This window comes from Spermophilus citellus (genome assembly GCF_964194105.1).
Source record: "Spermophilus citellus genome assembly, chromosome: 2".
NCBI classification, from domain to species: Eukaryota; Metazoa; Chordata; class Mammalia; order Rodentia; family Sciuridae; genus Spermophilus; species Spermophilus citellus.
Genome location: NC_138183.1, coordinates 67,581,108 through 67,601,489, shown reverse-complemented (window position 1 = coordinate 67,601,489; position 20,382 = coordinate 67,581,108). Strand labels below are relative to the sequence as shown.

General features: G+C 35.1%; 1 protein-coding gene across 2 annotated transcripts in view; it reads right to left on the bottom strand.

Annotated features, from left to right (window-relative positions):
* The window catches only part of RFX3 (regulatory factor X3), a 329,303-nt gene that overhangs the window by 33,299 nt on the left and 275,622 nt on the right, over window positions 1-20,382 (bottom strand). For both annotated transcript variants that reach the window (XM_081282601.1, XM_081282602.1), the window contains exons 12-14: window positions 19,693-19,790; window positions 16,737-16,886; window positions 4,002-4,210 (exon numbers count right to left, since the gene is read on the bottom strand). In XM_081282601.1, the coding sequence (XP_081138727.1) occupies window positions 4,002-4,210; window positions 16,737-16,886; window positions 19,693-19,790 (457 nt within the window). The remainder of the gene's footprint in view (window positions 1-4,001; window positions 4,211-16,736; window positions 16,887-19,692; window positions 19,791-20,382) is intronic.

Sequence of the window (20,382 nt, the reverse complement as noted above, 5' to 3'; positions counted from 1 at the left end):
CCACAACCCCAGCCCCCCAGTATTAAAAAAAAAAAAAAAATCACTAAAGGGCATGTCATGAAATTATTGTTATATGTTTAAAAAAGAATCAGTTGGATTGCATCATCAGTGCTAGGTGTACTTCATTCTCGCTGTGTTGGGCTTCTGCCCTAGTGCCAAATATTAAATGACAGAATTAATAGTTTAATTGGAAAGGTATTATCCAATTCAGGTGTGTTGCAAAATTAACTCCATTAAGTGTCATGTTGCTAAGTTACCATGAATTCAACTCCTTAAAAAAAACAGAGTTGTAAACATTAATTATTTTATAATAATTGAGAAATACCTTTGTGTATTTATCCTTATAAGTCAATGGTATAGGAATTGAAACATATACCCTACTATATGATACAATCCCCTTTCTGCATATTTGAGGATGCATCACATCCTTTCTAAGGAAAAAGGTGAGACTATCATAACCCTGACTCAATGTGAACTCTGAATTATAAAGTAAAATCAAAAAAGTATTTTTTGGAAGATTTTTATATTGTCCATTTGTTCCTAGGTTCCCTGTGTCCTTTTCCAAGACAAGCATGAAAGCTGCACTTTTCTTTTTTTTTTTTTTTTCTGCAGTGCTAGGTTTGGACTCAGGGCCTTGCACATGCCAGGCCAATGCCATAGTATTTTTGTTCTTTTAAAAAATGGAATATTTGGATGATCTTCAAAGTAACCCTGAGGAATGCTTTCTTCTATCACCCAAAAGACACACAAGCTGAGTAATGGCCCATATAACGTCTCCATTTCTGCCCAAGAAAGGCAGTGGCTCTTTTCCTATCTTCCAGAAAGTCAATATTAGCCATTCAAAGCCAGGTAAGGCAAGGAGAGATTGCATTTGGAGCAGAGTGTATTTGCAGCAATAGATCAACTGCTGCTAGCATGATTCACTGCCAGTTCATTTCTATATTTTTGTGCATGTAAATATATATACAGAATTTTAGAAATTAGGAGGTTAAGTATCTGATTTCAGAACATAAAGGGTCTATGAATGTGACTGCCAAATTTACAATGGCATTTACAAATGTACAAATTCTTGGCATTTACAATGCCAAAAACATTTTTATAAATACTCTCATCCTGCTTCCCTGATAGTTTGTGAATGCAGTTTTCATTATTCAATATGTTCTTATGCCTCAGTAAACCACAGTTCAGTTATTAAAGAGTCTTAAGTTTTTAAGCTATTGACTTTGCCTACCAGCAGGAGGTATGCATCTGTCTGAATGTGCCTTTCCTCTGTGGCCCTGAACTACATGCCTTCAAGTCCTTTTGAAATGAAAATAATAACCATAATAGTGTCTAATAATAACAAGCCAATTATACCCAACTCAGGGAGGACACGAGGCTAGCAAGTAATGATCTACTGGGTTTGCATAGCTACAGAGAACAAGAAATATTTTTTTTCCTCCTTTCAAGATACCTGCAACAGATCTCTGTGGAAACCAAGGCTCCAGGGGTATGTTTCTAAAATAATATCAGCCAAATATAGGGGGAGAAACCCATAGGAATGAGTAACAGCAAGCCTGACAGTAACAGCATAGAAAGCTAGGAGGAGGAGGAAGAGAATGGGGGGAGGAGGAGGAAGAAGAAGAAGGAGGAAAAAACAACAAAAAAACCACCTCCTTGCTTTTTCTAATGCACAGGATGGTCTCTGCTTTGATCATTTACATTTTGGAAGAGCCAATCAGTGTTGCTGTTGTTGCATCAATCATTCATGGAACACATATACCATTTATACTATTTTCTGGGGAAAAGACCTGAATAAAATATTGACCCTTGAGCAAATGGGGAAAATACCTGAAATATTCTCAAGAAGTGTTCCCAAATATGAATATTGAATTCTACCATGACCTCTACTATTGCTGCATTTACTTTGAGCACACAATGACGATGCTTTCCAAGACTTCCCTGTATACTGAGGAAAAACTAACATTTCTTGTTAACCTAGAAGTGCCTTCACTAAAGCACACCAGTGGGTCACGGATTCAGGCAACATCTTGACATTGTACTCTCAAACTATGTGAGCTAAAGAGATGAAGCAGAACTATGGAATTATATACATTATATATTCCATTGCAGAAACAAAAAACCAAACAATAGCAAAACACTTCCAGACTTTCCTTCACTGCATTTTACCCTAGGCTACACACTAGAAGATAATTTTTAGGGATTAAGGATAAGCAAACTAGATATCCAGTGAATCTGTACCTCTACTTCAGTTTAAGAAGTAAGAATAAAGTTAGTTGAGAAAGAAAAGTCACTTAATGTAAAAAAGCAAGTAACAAAAATTAAAAGACCTCTGGGTTCCATTTTTATAAAGGTGGGTAAAACAGGGTACAAGTTCTAAAAAAGAGTCTGGATTTACTGGTTCACAACCGGTGTTAGTTACTAAATTGTTATTACTTATTTGTATGCTTTCCTTCCTTATCTCTAGCTTTGGACTCACCAATGATGCACAGACAATGACCACAGTATACCCACAGTCATAAACATGGGTATGTCCTATGGTTACTATTTTCTGATATGTTCATAGTTGCACAGATCTAAACTAGAGATAAACCATATCTCTAAGTAGGTATAGCTTTCAGGCTTAAGTCAGTGGGGGCTGTCTTTATTTAAAGAAGTAAAAACATGAACTCTTACCACAAGAAAAAATGCCAGGATTAATAATATAAGTTATCTAACTTGTAAAATATAACTTTATCTGTCAATTCCATCCCACATATATATAGTATAAATGTTAACCAATACAGGTCAAAGATGATGTTTTTAACTCTTTGGTAGAGCTTTTGTCAGCTGCTCATCTCAATTTGATTTGCTATCACACATCCCATAATCAGTAAATCCTTTCTCTTTTGGGGGTACTTCTATTTGTACAGAAACATTAATTTCTATCTACATTATTTTAGTCAAAAAGTGATTCATCCTATCAGTAAGCTATGTTACTATCTTCCAGATTACTGGCTGTGCATAGAACAACCAAGATAGCATTCTGGAGGGAAAAAAGAAAAAGGCCCAATCCTGACTATCCCCACTCCTAATCACTACTTCCTGACCACCAAGACTTGATTTAGTAGGTCTCAGGAGGCACCTATATTTTTTAAAAATTTTATTTTATTGGTTCTTCTTAGTTATACATGACAGTACAATCCATTCTGATAAAATTATACAAGCCTAGGATATATCTTACTCTAATTAAAATCCCATGTTTTGGGTGGGCATGCTGGTGGGGTTCATTTAAGTAATTTCATATGTATACATAGAACATTATACCAGATTAATTCTACTGTCTTTCCTATTCCTATCCTCTCTCCCTTCTTTGGTTCCCCTCTGTTTGTTTTTTTTTTTTTAAATATTAATTCTGATTTCTGATATGTAGCCAGGTTTGAAAACAGTTGTAATTGATTGATTAATTGATTGGTCTGGAGCATGCATCAGAATTATCTGGAAGGTTTCAAAACATGGTTTGTTAGGCCTTACCTCCAAAGATTCTGATTTAGCTAGGCTTGGAGAAGAGACCAAAGATTTGCATTTTTAACATGTTTCCAAGTGATATCGATGCTACTGGCATAGGGATCACAGTTTGAGGATCATTGAACATGAGAGCAAAACAATAATGGTGTTAATGCTCAAGATTAATACATGTTGCATTAAGGGCTGTATATTTTTTATGACTATTGCTGAACCTATCCCAGAATAGAATCTCAGATTATCCCTTCTGAGGTCTTTGAGTCCTAGGATTTCCTTTCCTAGAACACCAAAGTAACTTCCTTAAATCTCCTGCTTCAGTATCATGATGTTGTAATACATGGATTGGGCTGAAGATACTTAACAACAGAAAGTTCCCATAAAGTCTAAACTCATTTCTTTTGTCTGAAAAGTGCGTGCACACACGCGAGCGCGTGCACACACACACACGCACATACACATACACTATGAAGAAAACTTAGGGAAAATTAAGATGATACCTGTAGAAAGACCATTTCAGTAGAAACTGCCTGGCGGCTTTAGGAAAGCTGGGTCTTCCTTCATAGGGTTTCAGGGCTTGCATCATTACATTGTCAAGCCATGCAGCCCACTGCTCCAGTGTGCTCTGCTGCTGAAGAGTCATCTTGAAGTCTGTTTCTAGTCTCTGAACCATGTTGTCATCACACTGGCACACCCAGGAAGCCTGTTCCTGGGACAGTTTACAGAGAGCAAAGGAAAATTTCAACTCAGCATCTTTTCATTGACTGTCAGTACACAGAGCAGACACAAGTGGGAAATTACAATAATAGCTTCAAAGAGTTAAATAGATGAAGGAAATTGTAGATTAAAAAAAACTTTTCAGCATGAATGGATTAATACGGCTCTTGCTCATTATGGTATATGAAAAAGTTATGTGACTTAAAAGTTTTATTTGAAAAAAATAAAAGTACAACTTGGTATTTCCACATTAGTTGTGTGTAAGAGATTAGAATACATGACTACTTAAGAAAAGTGGAATTATGAACCTATAGTATCTAAGTTGTTTCATCCTATGCTTTTAATACTGCCTTCAAAATTTCTCATTCCCCATCAGATAAAACTTTAAAAATGATTCATATAAGAGGATTTAAAATAAATCAGATGGATACATAGATTCAACAGTCCAAAAGTGGTCCCTTATGATTAAAATAAAAGCGAACACTGAATGGTACTAGGTAGAAGCATATGCTGTGGGAATTTGGAGATTGGGAACAAAAATCTCAAGGGTTATCAAAGCAAAACTATGAATGCAAATTAGTTCACAGAACTGAAAACAACAATTCCTCTTTTGTGAAAATGTTGACATGCTACCTGCCAAAATAATTTGGATATTGCAATTTTCCTTCTTATTCTGGTTAGGAAGTTTCATGTTTGGCCATAGTAAGGGAAATAAGAACTTTTACAATTACTTTTCAGTACTTGCCTTAAGTTATATGATGTTTCTAGTGCTGTGTTTTATTTAAAAATATTTTAAAAGAACTATTCTCTCAGGGCTAAAATATAATTATTTGGTAAAATAGTATTTATTTAACTGATTGAAAAAAACAGATTTTAATATCTCAGTTCTGAATCAACCAAACTGACCTCAAGCAATTAATTTAAATCTTTGTGGGCTTGTTTTTCTAAACATAAAATTAGAAAAACAAATTTAACAAGTATTTTGAAAGTGGGTTTATTATGCCTAGATAACTTTTCCAAGATGAGTTTCTTGAACAGGTGTCTGAAGGTCCTAATTCTAAACATAAGACACTACAAATATGTAATATTTTAAAATTAATTAATTTATTTAATGTAACAATATATGACAGCAGAATGCATTTCAATCACATTACACATACAGAACACAATTTTTCATGTCTCTGGTTATACACAAAGTAGAGTCACACCATTAATTTCTTCATACATGTACTTAGAGTAATGATGTCCATCTCATTCCACCATTTTTCCTACCCCCAAGTTCCCTCCTTCCTCCTCCCTCTCCTTTGCCCTATCCAAACTTCATCCATTTCTGCCATGCTCCTCCTGCCTCCCCTTTATGGATCAGCACTTCACATCAGAGAAAACATTCAGAATTTGTTTTCTGGGATTGGCTTACTTCACTTAGCATAATATTCTCCAACTCCATCCACTTACTTGCAAATGCCATGATTTTATTCTCTTTTAATGCTGAGTAATATTCCATTAAATATGTATTTTTCTAAAAACAGTGTTGATAGCTTTTATTCTATGTTCTTGGAGAACAAATTCATTCAATTTGACAATTTAAACAGAATAAAACTCTAATCTCATTCTTTTAGTTCTAGCATCTCATCTGATCTTATAGACTTTACTTATTCAAGGGTCATTTCAACCTAGAGACATTTCAAATACAGATTTCCCCAAATTCAATTCATTTTATTTTTCCACAGAAACCTACTACAGAGTTTTCCATGTCTTGACTGATAATATCATGTACTATCTATCATTCTTTCTTTTCTCTAATTAATTATCAGTTCTTCTGAATGTTACCTCCTAAATATTACTTTTAAATATTGTGAATACACTATAATACTATTATAGAAAAATTGAAAATATAAATAAGAAAAAAGGAGTAAAATATTAAGACTACCTAAAAAGAAAAGATAGCTATATGTTGATGTATAAACATTTCAAGCTTTAATTGCATATAAATATGTGTCTATGAATATTTCATAATATGTACATATGCTATATTATGTACACATGTATTTATATTTTATTATATTTGTAATATACTTATTCTAAATACTTACACATATTTATGTATATTGTATATTATTTATGCATATGCATATGCAAATAACTAAAATAAAAGAGGATTAAAAGATATCCTACTTAATGATATGTAACTGTCATTCCATGTAGGCAAATATACAGCTATACTTACTGTTGAGTGAATGAATTTTTATATAACCAATCCTGTATACTTAGACATTTGTTTGCCCCAAAATTTTACTATTAAATATAAATCTGGAATTAGCAATCTTGTAAATCTGGAATTAGCAATCTTGTAACTATATTTTTACTTACTTTTTCACTTATTTCTGTATGACAAATCTACATAAGAATAGGTTGATATATTAATATACAGTACAAAATGACTTCCAGAAATTTTATATCAATTTAAGAGTCCATAAGATTACCAATGAAAGAATTAAATGCATTGAGAAAAGTTATAGGGAAAGGTTATGTATGGCTTTTCATGAATGTCTAAGCATTTTTTCATTGTGATAAAAACACATAACATTTACCATTTTAATCATTTCTCAGTGTACAGCATAGTAGTATTAATATAAGTACTTTGTTGTGCAAGAGATCTCTAGAACATTTACATCTTGCAAACTGAAAATGCTTACCTTGTAGGGGAGGTTGTTTTTTGACTTGTGCATTGATAAAGGAGAGTAAAGAACTTACTGGTACCATGGAAAAATATCATTTCAGACTCACTATATATGTGGAAATTAGTTTTTGCAAAGAGACGATGATAATCTAATACCTAATTTAGAGAATAAAACCACAGTACAATCATCTGGCTTTTCAAACTGTTTTTTTACCATGCTTCATTTTACTACTCCCTAGATTGAATACATGCTAACAATGGATGACACTGTAAATATTTCTTTGTGAAAGAAATTTAGACATTTCCATTTTATAGTTGAAAAAGCTAAGGATGAACACTTAAATATATTCTTAACTTACAAAAAAATTATATCCCAAAAGATAAGTAGTCAGGAACTTCAAAATCAGAATGCTTTTTAAATATAGAAATGCAAGTATATTCAATAGTTAGGTTATCAGTCCACAACATCCAATTCATTTAACACATAATATAGATGAAAAACTAACAATTTATGCTCAAAAAACCAGAGAACTATACCTCTGTAAAACTATCAATTAAGGCAGAAAGAAAACCAATTATACTGCAATAGAAAAATTATCTTGAATGCATGAGGAAAGATGATTTAATTAGAGGAGAATGAAGTAGAGAAAGAGATTTATGGGTATCCAATCCTGAAAGAAACTTTCAAGCTCTTAGTATGTTATAATATTGACTCCTACATTTCAAATTAAAGTCTCCTTATTCCAAGAGCTTTACCCTTACATTTGTCAATCTTACTAAGGTTAATCTTAGAATATACAGGAACATATCTCAAATGAATAGGGGATAGTGATAATGATGGAATGGGAAGCAGGGACCCTGGGGAAATCTGGAAAAGCTCAGAACAGAAAAGGAAAAAAGCAGGAGAGTTAAAGACAAAATATGCTTCCTGGAGCAAGAGACCACTCATTAAAATGAAGAGAGCTCAGACAAGTAAAATGTAGGGTGAAATGAAGAGCTCACCATTATATTCACAGTCCTCTGAAGAAAAGAAAATGTTTTGGAGATCATGTGCTTAATAGATAGGTTTCAGCATGGATGACTGACATAGTGGACTCAAATAAACTTGATAATTTACATCAGAGGAAGAAAAAGGTTAGGGTAGCCTCCAAGTTGCTGGGTGGATGATAAGTAGTAGAGCAGACATATCATTGAGCATTTATATGCAAAGGTGTTCTCAAGATTGGTGTATATAACCAGGAAAGAACTCCTTTGTATCAATACTTCATAAGACTGTAGACATGTACAATTACATATGTGAAAATGATGCTGATAAAACATTTAGCAACATTTTCAGATATTATTAGAAATTATTATTAGAAATATTTTTCTGTTATGGAGCTTAAATTACTTTCTGAAATTAGAAATTGTCTTGCTACTTTAACTTTTCTTAAGGTACTTTTAAACATATTTGAAATAAACATCAGAATACAGATTTTAAGGCAATTTCTGGTAGTCATTCTCAGTAAATCAATTAATGTAAATCCACTGAAATATGTAAATAATAGATTTGTAAACCCAAGATGGTTTGTTCTTTTAATGGTTATGTGTTTGCATGTGTATATGGATATGTGTATATTTGCATATAGAGATCAATCGACAGATTGAAAAAAAGTTATATACACCAAAAATTTGAACCCAATCCATGAAAGTCACAATGAACATAACTAATTTATTGTACCCTAAAAATGGACCAAGCCCAAACAGTACTTTTAATATATTTCAGGTGATAAAACTAGGCCGAATGTAGAGATGTAGTCATTAATATTTTTTTTTTGTTAAACACAGTATTTTCAACAGCTTTGTTGAGAATTAATTCACATAACATACAATTCACCCATTTAAATAATACAGTTATAAGTCTTTTTTTAGTATATTCATAGTTTTGCATCCCACTCCACTATCAATTTTAAAACTTTCTCATTTCACCCAGAGGAAATCCCACTTCCCTTGTATCTGTTGCCTCCCAAACTCCTTAAACCCCCAGCCCTAAACAATTACCAATCTACTTTCCGTCTCTATAATATACCTATTCAGAGACTTTTATAGAAATGGAATCAAGCACGTAGTCCTTTGTACTCAGCTTCTTTTACTTCTGTTTTTCAGGTTAATTTATATTGTGGTAGAAAACAGCTTCTTTTCTTTTTATGCCCCAATAATATTCCATTATGTAGACATACAATATTTGCTTATCTTTTTATCAGTTGATGGACTTCTGTTTTTCAGGTTAATTTATATTGTGGTAGAAAACAGCTTCTTTTCTTTTTATGCCCCAATAATATTCCATTATGTAGACATACAACATTTGCTTATCTTTTTATCAGTTGATGGACATGGACATATGAATATTGGTGTTATGAACACCTAAGTACAGGCTGACTATTTCTAATTTGAAAGTCCAAAATCTGAAATGTTCTAAAATCTGAAAAGTATTAAGTATTCCATGCTTAGAAAGTTTCAGACTTTGGGCATTTCAGATTTCAGATTATTGGATTAGGAACACTCAAGTGGTAAAGTCTATTCAAATATTTCAAAATCTGAAAAACTCTCAAATCTGAAATAGTTCTTGTTACAAGCATTTTGGATAAGGCATACTCAATTTGTATAATTTTTCATATGGATATGTTTTCATTTCTCTTGGTATATACTAAGTAGTAGAATTGCTAAGTCACACAATTACTCTGTTTATCTTTCTGAGGAAATGCCCAAAATTCCAAAGTGGATACAGCTTTTTGCATTTCTATCAGCAATGTATGAGGTCCCACTAATTTCTCCACATCCTTACTAAAACTGATTAAGGATTTTTTGTTTCTTCTTTTTTCCTATATTTATTCTAGTGTGTGTGAAGTGGTATATCCTTATGTTTTTTGACTTGCATTTCCCTGGTGGCTAATGATGTAAAGCATCTTTTCCTATGATTAGAGGACATTTGTATATTTTCTTTAAAGAAATGTCTACCTGAATTTTTTCCATTTTTTAATCAGGTTGAATTTCTACTATTGGGTTGTAATAGTTCTTCAATATTCGACACAAATCCTTTATCAATCCTTTATTTTGTATATGCTACACAAATCCTATATGATTTGCAAAATTTATCTGACATTCTATGGGTTGTCATTATACTTTCTTGGTGGTATTTTTTGAACTATTTAAATTGATTATATTCGGTTATGAAATTTTTTCCTTTGTTGCTTATGCTTTAGATCAATAATGGTATTATTTTTTATTGGTATATTTTAGTTGTACATCTTCATGGGATTTGTTGTTACATATTTGTATATGCATACAATATAACAATATAATTTGGTCAATGTCAACAATGGTATTATCTTTATATGGTAACAATTAGCTTTATTATTTTGTATCAGAAATAAAATATCGATCTGGGATTGAGCTCTGGCTGAGGGAGACTGCTTTCCCAGCACGGGTGATGCCCTGGGTTTTAACCTCACCACAGAAACAAACAACAATTAAAACATATATTAAAAATATTAGAAGGGGGGCTGGGGATGTGGCTCAAGCAGTAGCGTGCTTGCCTGGCATGCATGCGGCCCGGGTTTGATCCTCAGCACCACATACAAACAAAGATGTTGTGACCGCCGATAACTAAAAAATAAATATTAAAAATTCTCTCTCGGGAAGATGGCCGCTGCGTAAGGGGGTAGCTGAAGTGCTGAGCCTGGTGCTCAGAACAGCAGCTTTAATAGAGACTTCGCCCAGCTTGTTAGAGCTCCTTTCACCATTAATCTGTAGTGGACTACCCGGCCAAGCAGCAGAAAAAACAAAGAGATTGAAAAAGAGACGCTTGGCTCCCGGACGCTTTCCTGCTCAAAACCGTGGGCGCTTTGCGCCCATCTGCTTCCTCTTTCACTTCGCTCCCGGCAGAGAAGCTGAATGGGCAATCAGCAGTGGATTGTAAGTACCTGAGTCAAAGAAAGCTCAGTACACCCCGCCCTTTTTTTTTTTTTTTTTTTTTGAATATTGTCTATACAGGGAGAGTTAGTGGATTGGAATTGTTGGCGGGGCTGTAGTTTCGGGGCCAAAAATCCACTCCGCGGGAGCCGCCATTTGCTTTCTGCATGCTGTCTTAATGGCCCTGTCTACACGGTCCAGCTACCGCAGCTAGAGACTGGAACTGGGCTGCGTGCCAAACCCTGTCCTCCGAAGGCAGGTCCACGGCCTCAAGTGCCTCAGTCGCCTGTTCCCTGCTGCACCTTGGGGCATAGCCTGCTCTGGGGTCATTCGGCATCCCTCTGCAAGGGGACAGGCGCGGCGGCAGCCGCTTGGACCCCCCGCGGCACCAGCCGCTTGGGCCCCCCGCTGCGGCGCTGCTAAGGTCGCAGACAAGCGCGGCGCCAAAGAGCGCGGACCAGAGGTGGAGGCGAAGGCAGCAGGATTTCAGTTCTAGAAAACTGGACTGGAAACAGAAACAGCAGTTTGTATAACCCCAAGATCTTGCTTATGCCAGGAAACTGTAAGGGTAACATGAATATCATTGAGGAGGTCTAACATGACGGCAGACGCGGAGGGATCAAGTCTCTGACCTCTTCAACTGCAAGGGCATAGGGAGCTGTAAATTATCTAAAGCCTATTTGCTCAGGATTACTAGGCAATGCTGAGCTGACGTGGAGCTAGGGCGTACACTTTGGGCCCCTCAGAAAACACACACTGTGCACGAATTTGCTGCATTTAAGCCCTGGATCGCCTGCTTCTCGTGACTCAGCACTAACGATCCTGCTGAAATAACTAGTCGGCCCACCTGATCTCACAGAGGTAAAAGCCAACTGAGCACCATAGCCAGACCCAGGGAATCAGGAGTGACGTGGGACTAGTGGAGCAGAACCCCGGCTATCGCTCCCACCAGGGCTGACAACAGAGGTCCCTTGCACCAGCTACCAGGGGAGTTGCTACCTAAGGGCAAACAAATTTGCTGGGGGTCCTCAGCCCCAAGCCCTACAAACTTAGGGTCCGAGGGAGGCAAACGGAAAGGGTGTGCCCAGGCATCCGTGAAAACAGGGCTCCCAGGAGCAGCAGACCCGGCGTGTAGCCAGTAATGTGGTAAGCGTCACAGGTGAGTGGGGCCTGGATTGAGGAACCACAAGAGAAGGACCTAGACACTCAGGACTGGAGACTCCCACAGTCTGGGAAGAAGAGCTGAGGCACAGTGATTGGTTCCCACCTATCACGAGGAGAAGCCTGGCCCAGTGGGCATAGCTCCACCTACTGGAAGAGAAGTTAATCGAGCTCTATGACTGCATTTATTATTATTACTATTTTTTTAATGATTATTATTAGTATTTTTTTTTATTCTCACTTTTTGTAGTTGATGTTGTTGTTGTTCTTTAACTTTCTTATTAATGGTTTCAATTTTTTTAATTCTTTTTATTCTATTATTATTATTATTTTTTAAACTCCAATTTCCATTTTTCTATTATCATTATATTTTTTTTGTTTGTTTTAAAATTTTTATTTTTTCGTTTTTTCTTTCTTTCTTTTCACTTTCTTTTCTTTGGTCTTTTCATTTCTTTTCAATATTCTTATTCCCCCTCTCTTGAATTCCACCTGCCTACACTCACTCTATTTAGTCACTTCTTCCCTTCCCTTCTAATACCCCTCCTCCCAAGCATCAATTAAATTTATAAGAGTAAACAGTAACTCAGCAGTCAAACAGAACAAGAAGTATCATGAGCATAAAAAAGCAAGGAAGAAAAGGAGTACAAACAATGAAAGACAGCCTAAATATTCAGGAGGACCTGGAGTCATCAGAAAAATGGCCATATAAAGAACTCAAGGAACACCTTAGACAGATGGAAAGGAACCTTAAAGAGAACATTGAAAAGGAATTACATTAACAGATAAAAGAAGAAGTTAAGCATTTTTATTAGGAGATAGAGATTATAAAAAAAAAATCAAACAATAATTCTAGAAATGAAGGAAACGATAAACCAAATTAAAAACTCAATCGAGAGTATCACTAACAGAGTGGAACAAGTAGAAGCCAGAACGTCAGATAATGAAGACAAAATATATCATCTTGAAAAGAGTCTAGCCAACTCAGAAAGGCTGGTAAAAAATCACGAGAAAAACATCCAAGAGATTTGGGATAATTTAAAAAAATCAAACTTACGAGTCATCGGGATAGAGGAAGGCACAGAGATTCATGCCAAGGGAATGAGTAACTTGCTGAATGAAATTATTACAGAAAACTTCCCAGAAATAAAAAAGGAAACAGATATACAAATTGTAGATGCATACAGGACACCGAGCACACAAAATCACAGTAGACCAACGCCAAGACACATTGTTATGAAGCTATCCAATATACAGAACAAAGAGATAATATTAAAAGCTACAAGAGAAAAGAGGCAGATTACATTTAGGGGTAAACCAATAAGGTTGACAACGGATTTTTCATCACAGACGCTGAAAGCAAGAAGATCCTGGAACAACGTATTTCAACCAATGAAAGACAATGGATGCCAACCAAGAATTCTGTACCCAGTAAAATTAAGCTTCAGGTACGACAATGAAATAAAAATCTTTCATGATAAACAAAAGTTAAAAGAATTTGCAGCCAGAAAACCAGCATTGCAAAGCGTCTTGAGCAAAACTCTACACGAGGAAGAAATGAAAAACAATAACCAAAACCATCAGCGGGAAGTGCCTCGGTAAAGACAGAGGATGGGGGGAAAGCTAATCATGGAGAAACAAACTAAATTAGAAAAAAAAGAGGGATAACAGGAACTTACCTCGACATTGTAAAAGCTATCTATGCTAAGCCTCAGGCTAGCATCATTCTGAATGGAGAAAAATTGAAGGCATTCCCTCTAAAATCTGGAACAAGACAGGGATGCCCCCTATCACCACTTCTATTCAATATAGTTCTCGAAACACTGGCCAGAGTAATTAGACAGACGAAAGAAATTAAAGGCATAAAAATAGGAAAAGAAGAACTTAAATTATCACTATTTGCAGATGACATGATTCTATACCTAGAAGACCCAAAAGGGTCTACAAAAAAACTACTAGAACTAATAAATGAATTCAGCAAAGTGGCAGGATATAAAATCAACACACATAAATCAAAGGCATTTCTGTATATCAGCGACAAAACTTCTGAAATGGAAATGAGGAAAAACACTCCATTCACAATATCCTCAAAAAAAAATAAAATACTTGGGAATCAACCTAACAAAAGAGGTGAAAGATCTATACAATGAAAACTACAGAACCCTAAAGAAAGAAATAGAAGAGGATCTTAGAAGATGGAAAAATATACCTTGTTCATGGATAGGCAGAACTAACATCATCAAAATGGCGATATTACCAAAAGGTCTCTATAGGTTCAATGCAATGCCAATCAAAATCCCAATGGCATTTCTTGTAGAAATAGATAAAGGAATCATGAAATTCATATGGAAAAATAAAAGACCCAGAATAGCAAAAGCAATTCTAAGCAGGAAGTGTGAATCAGGTGGTATAGTGATACCAGATTTCAAACTATATTACAGAGCAATAGTAATAAAAACAGCATGGTACTGGTACCAGAACAGGCGGGTGGACCAATGGTACAGAATAGAGGACACAGAGACTAATCTACAAAGCTACAACTATCTTATATTTGATAAAGGAGCTAAAAACATGCAATGGAGAAAGGATAGCATCTTCAACAAATGGTGCTGGGAAAACTGGAAATCCATATGCAACAAAATGAAACTGAATCCCCTACTCTCGCCATGCAAAAAAGTCAACTGAAAGTGGATAAAGGAGCTAGATATCAAATCAGAGACTCTCCGTCTGATAGAAGAAAAAGTTGGCTCCGATCTACAGATTGTGGGGACGGGCTCAAAATTCCTTAATAGGACACCCATAGCACAAGAGTTAATAACAAGAATCAACAAATGGGACTTTCTTAAACTGAAAAGTTTTTTCTCAGCAAGAGAAACAATAAGAGAGGTAAATAGGGAGCCCACATCATGGGAACAAATTTTTACTCCTCACACTTCAGATAGAGCCCTAATATCCAGAGTATACAAAGAACTCAAAAAATTAGACAATAAGAAAACAAACAACCCAATCAACAAATGGGCCAAGGACATGAACAAACACTTCACAGAGGAGGACGTACAATCAATCAACAAGTACATGAAAAAATGCTCACCATCTCTAGCAGTCAAGGAAATGCAAATCAAAACCACCCTAAGATACCACCTCACCCCAGTAAGATTGGCAGCCATGACGAAGTCAAACAACAACGAGTGCTGGCGAGGATGTAGGGAAAAGGGTACTCTTGTACATTGCTGGTGGGACTGCAAATGGGTGCGGCCAATTTGGAAAGCAGTTTGGAGATTCCTGGGAAAGCTGGGAATGGAACCACCATTTGACCCAGCTATTGCCCTTCTCGGACTATTTCCTGAAAACCTTAAAAGAGCACACTACAGGGATACTGCCACATCGATGTTCATAGCAGCACAATTCACAATTGCTAGACTGTGGAATCAACCCAGATGCCCTTCAATAGATGAATGGATAAAAAAAATGTGGCATTTATACACCATGGAGTATTACGCAGCACTAAAAAATGACAAAATCACGGAATTTGCAGGGAAATGGATGGCACTAGAGCAGATTATGCTTAGTGAAGCTAGCCAATCCCTAAAAAACAAATACCAAATATCTTCTTTGATATAATGAGAGCAACTAAGAACAGAACAGGGAGGAAGAGCAGGAAGAAAAGTTTAACATTAAACAGAGACATGAGGCGGGAGGGAAAGGGAGAAAAAAAAGGAAATCACATGGAAATGGAGGGAGACCCTCATTGTTATACAAAATTATATATAAGAGTTTATGAGGGGAATGGGATAACAAACATGGAGGGAAATGAATTACAGTAGATGGGGTAGAGAGAGAAGATGGGAGGGGAGGGGAGGGGGGATAGTAGAGGATAGGAAAGGTAGCAGAATACAACAGTCACTAATATGGCAGTATGTAAAAATGTGATGTGTAACCGATGTGATTCTGCAATCTGTATTTGGGGTAAAAATGGGAGTTCATAACCCACTTGATTCTAATGTATGAAATATGATTTGTCAAGAGCTTTGTAATGTTGTGAACATCCAATAAATAAATAAAAAATTAAAAAAAAATAAATAAAAAGAAAATATCTGTTAGAACTTTATAATAGTATTCCTAAACTATCGGTTTTTAAGGTTTGATCATAAGGTTAAAATATTTTTCATTTAAACTATCAAAGAAGCCCTATTTATTGTATGTTATTCTTTTCAAGTGAAGAATACTTCCTAGGCATCTTTAGTAAAGTTTGAAATAGAATTGTTTTTAGTTCTTTCAAGGTGAATTACTGTAATAACAAATATCCTTGTGCTTGACATGGTGCAAATTACTAAATAAGTAAAAAACAATCTAACGTAAATGTTAAGGTAAGAAAACAAAGCCCTGAGTAGTTAAATAACATTCCCAATATCCCAGAGACAATAAATGGAAGATGTTAATTTCTTGTCTAATTTCAGTGACCATGACCTTCATTATCCTTTAACTATTCAGCAAACCCTGGTGATACATTATGCTGCCTTCTAGGACTATTTATCTTAGCAGACTACACCCACAAAACACAGGTTCAATAAAATCAAATAAGGGCAAAACTTCCCTTTTTCAGGACACTATGAATGTAGCTGCTCCTTGTGTATACTTGAGGCTTTAAAGAAAAAATGATGTTCCTAATTTAGAAGAACAAATTGGGTATCTTTCTATTAAACACATGTCATGTAAGAAAATGGAGTACCTGGACATTGGCAAAGTCGACTCGGTTGAGGTCATTGAGCATCTGGTTGATTTGAGAAGTGTTCTGAAGTACTGCACGAGCTGCCTGGGCCAGGTGATTGAGTGACGTGTATCTTCGCAGAGTCTGGGCAAAGGCACTTACAGCGGCAACCTGTAAAGAAACCCCAGTCAGTTGAGAATATTTTTTTTCCTTCAGTAAAAGAAGAAACCACTGCAATCTTCAAATCTTTTTTCCCTTGCCAAAATTAAATGTTTCCCTTTGACACTTAGTTCCCATTCATTTGGTGAGAGAGTTTACTTGTAAATTATAGCATTTAAATCTCTTAAACCAAGAATTATTTTGCTTTTGAGAATGTTGAGGTCAAGACTAAAACAAACTCCCACACTCTTCCATAGCATTAATTAAACCAATCTTGCAAGTAACAACTCATCCACAGCAAGAAATGATTTTGTCTATGGAAGTAGAAAATAAGTTGGTTTTCATTTCTTTTTTCACATTTTTTTTGGACAGCCAATTAAAAATAGGCAGGTAAAAATTTGGAAAACTCAACCAGAGAATGCAATTTTTAAAATTGGATTAAAAAATACTTTTCAGAATTCTAACAATCAGATTCACTCTTATGGCCTTTATTATAACAACTTGGATGGTTTTAAGGCAAAATGAGGGAACTCATAATTTTTTATTAGTTAAGAAATTCATCAAAGACAAGCAAAAACAACTCTTTCAGAATTTGAATTTCTTTAAAAGGGTTATCCAGGAAATTTCCATTTGCCCCTCAAAATTTGCTTTCCATTCCTCTCCATCCTGCTCTGTGCCCAGAGAAGCAGACATAAATGGACTAAATTAACCTTGTCCTTTGCCCTCTAGCTTCCAGTTGGAAGCACTGTTAGGAGACTGGATGATTGAAGAGTGGTCAGAGTATTTATTCCCACAATCTTTGCTTTCTTCCTGCTTGGACAAAACCTGCTTTCCTTTTCTAAGGCTACTATGGTCCTGTGGGAAGGAGGGGATTTCCTAATGCCATGGCTCTCACGTCTTACCCTCTTCAGACCTTAGTAATACTTTCCACTACTGCTATCCTGGAATGCTTAACCATTCCTCCTTTGTTTTCTCATCTCTCATACCTTCGAAAATAAACTCCTAAATTCTCAATAATTCCCCACTTTAGATAAATATACCATTGTTCTTGCTGAAACTTGAATTAATCAGTTTATTTTGAAAGACATCAAAGATAATACAGAAGAAAAAAAAAGAAAGAAAAAGTAGTCTGGATAACTAATTCTCATGATTTCATGGAGATTTGTTGCACACACAGTAGATCTAATGATTACCTTTAAAATATGTTAAAAACTAACATATACAAGAAGATATGGTATTTCACTGTTTATGGACATATAAGGAAGAAACTATAAAGTCAATTGGCTGAGTGACACGATGTTCACAGGACAAAGAATGCTCTATCTTGATTGTGAGATGTTTTAGGACTGTATGAAACTTGCAGTGGTACCCAAATATACTCAAAGAAGAGTCTTCTTCTTTTTTTATGGTTTTGTATTTTATATTGAGTACATTTTATGTGTCAGGCACTGGGCTAAAGTGACTCATATAAATCACCTTGTTCAACTGTTATAACTATCAGACACATATTATGATTTAAAGAAGGTAAGTAGCTCACTCAAGTTTGCACAGAAATTCCATAAACTCCAATAAACCCAGGCATTTTGATCCCCACTGACAGAGTCATTGGAAAGCTGCTTCTTCAGGGTAAATTATCTTCATTGATAGAACAGCTAAAAAAAGACTGCCTATCAGTGACAGTGGAAGGACAGAGGGTACCCTCCACCATGGAAAATCATCTAAATCAACCTTGGAGGTTAATGAGATGGACACTCTAATGACACTGGGGGATGAAGTACTTTCACCTTTTGAGGTATTGTTATATATATGACTGATTATGCAAGTTGGAAAGAATTCTTCTGTCATAATCAAATAGCACCTTTCATTTCCGTGTGGCTTGAAGAGAATTTTCTGCCATGATGGAAATGCTCCAGATATGGTAGCCACTAGCCACATGGGGTTATTGAGCACCTGAAATGTAGTTAGTGTGACTATCAAACTAAGTTTTTAATTTCACTTAACTTTAATTTAAAATTCAAATGTAAACATATAAATGTAACTAACTGTACTGTATGATCAGCATAGCTGTAGAGCAATAAATGAAATGTTAGTGGACACCTAAATAAAATGCTGCCTTCTAGATGGAAAGCTTTTTTATTTTTTATTTTTGACAATGGATATTGAATTCAGGGGTGTTTTCCCACTGAGTCACATCTCCAGCCTTTTGTAAATCTATTTTCTCTAGAGACAGGTCTCCATAAGTTGCTCAGGGCCTCGCTAAATCATTAAGGCTGGCTTTGAAATTGTAATCCTCCCGCCTCAGCCTCCCAAGCTTCTGGGATTATAGGTGTGTGCTACCAGGCCTGAGAGAGATAGAAAGCTTTATTGAAAACCTTAAACCAAAGTAAAAAGAACAAGAAACTACCTCTGTTCCCCAAAAGACTTGTCTGTTATACGAACTTCAGCCTATCAACTTTGTCTCTAAACTGAAAGACTAGATATATTATTGAAGTCTGATAATAAATATAATAATGGACTAAAAGCTGCAAATGGGATTTATGGTATCTAAAATAAAGTACAGAATCAGTCCAATCTTCATATGGTGATATATTTACAGGTTAACCTAAACTAATAGGACCAGTAGAAGATTACCTGGAGATGAAAATTCATAATGCAAGCAATGTGAAATATCTCTAGTAAAATATCTTTAGACTAGAATATTCATATCTTAAGCTATGTTTAATATTATATATTCCTGATATATACCAAATCAATTATAACTCTTCACTTAAAGAGAACTTTCTCTAAAGACAAAAGAAAAAACAGATACAAAGTGTACCTTGGTTTGTATCATTCTCTGTGGAATATTGTTCATGGCATTGGAAAGCCAACCTTCAAGGCTTTTTGCAAAATTTCGAATGGCTTGGGTCAAGGCACCTAAATGAAAATAAAGGCAAAATGAAAAAGATACCGAAGACTGTTAGTCTTTATGCTGGAATAAGGGAAAACACAAGTATATAATATCTAATATAGCATAAAATAGAATTTATATTGTCCTCATTGATGAAATTTTAACCTTATTGTGAAATTCTCAAAGTATCCAAGAATTATATTTTGGGCTATTTAATTTCTTTTAAGCTATTCTGTTCCCAATATTAAGATACTTTTTTGGGAAATGAAAACATTCAAACATTTTTGCTTACAGCAACATATACCAGTTGTGAATATATTTATGGTATTTTCTCTCTTAGATAAAATACTTTTTTCATTACTAGTTTTGTACTCAAAGGCTATTTTCTTTATAAATTCTTCATTTTAATTATTTTTGAGTTCTTAATCTATTTTCATTTCTTTAGTTAAAAAGAAACAAAGTACACACCTTTTTCTTTTTCTCTTTTTTTCTATACATCTATTTACACTAGAATCTATGAATAATAGTATTTATCTTTCACTTGTTGACAAGTAAGGTAAAAATTAAAATTGACTCAAAATTTTTGGATAACTATTTTCTACTTCATTTGGTAGGTAG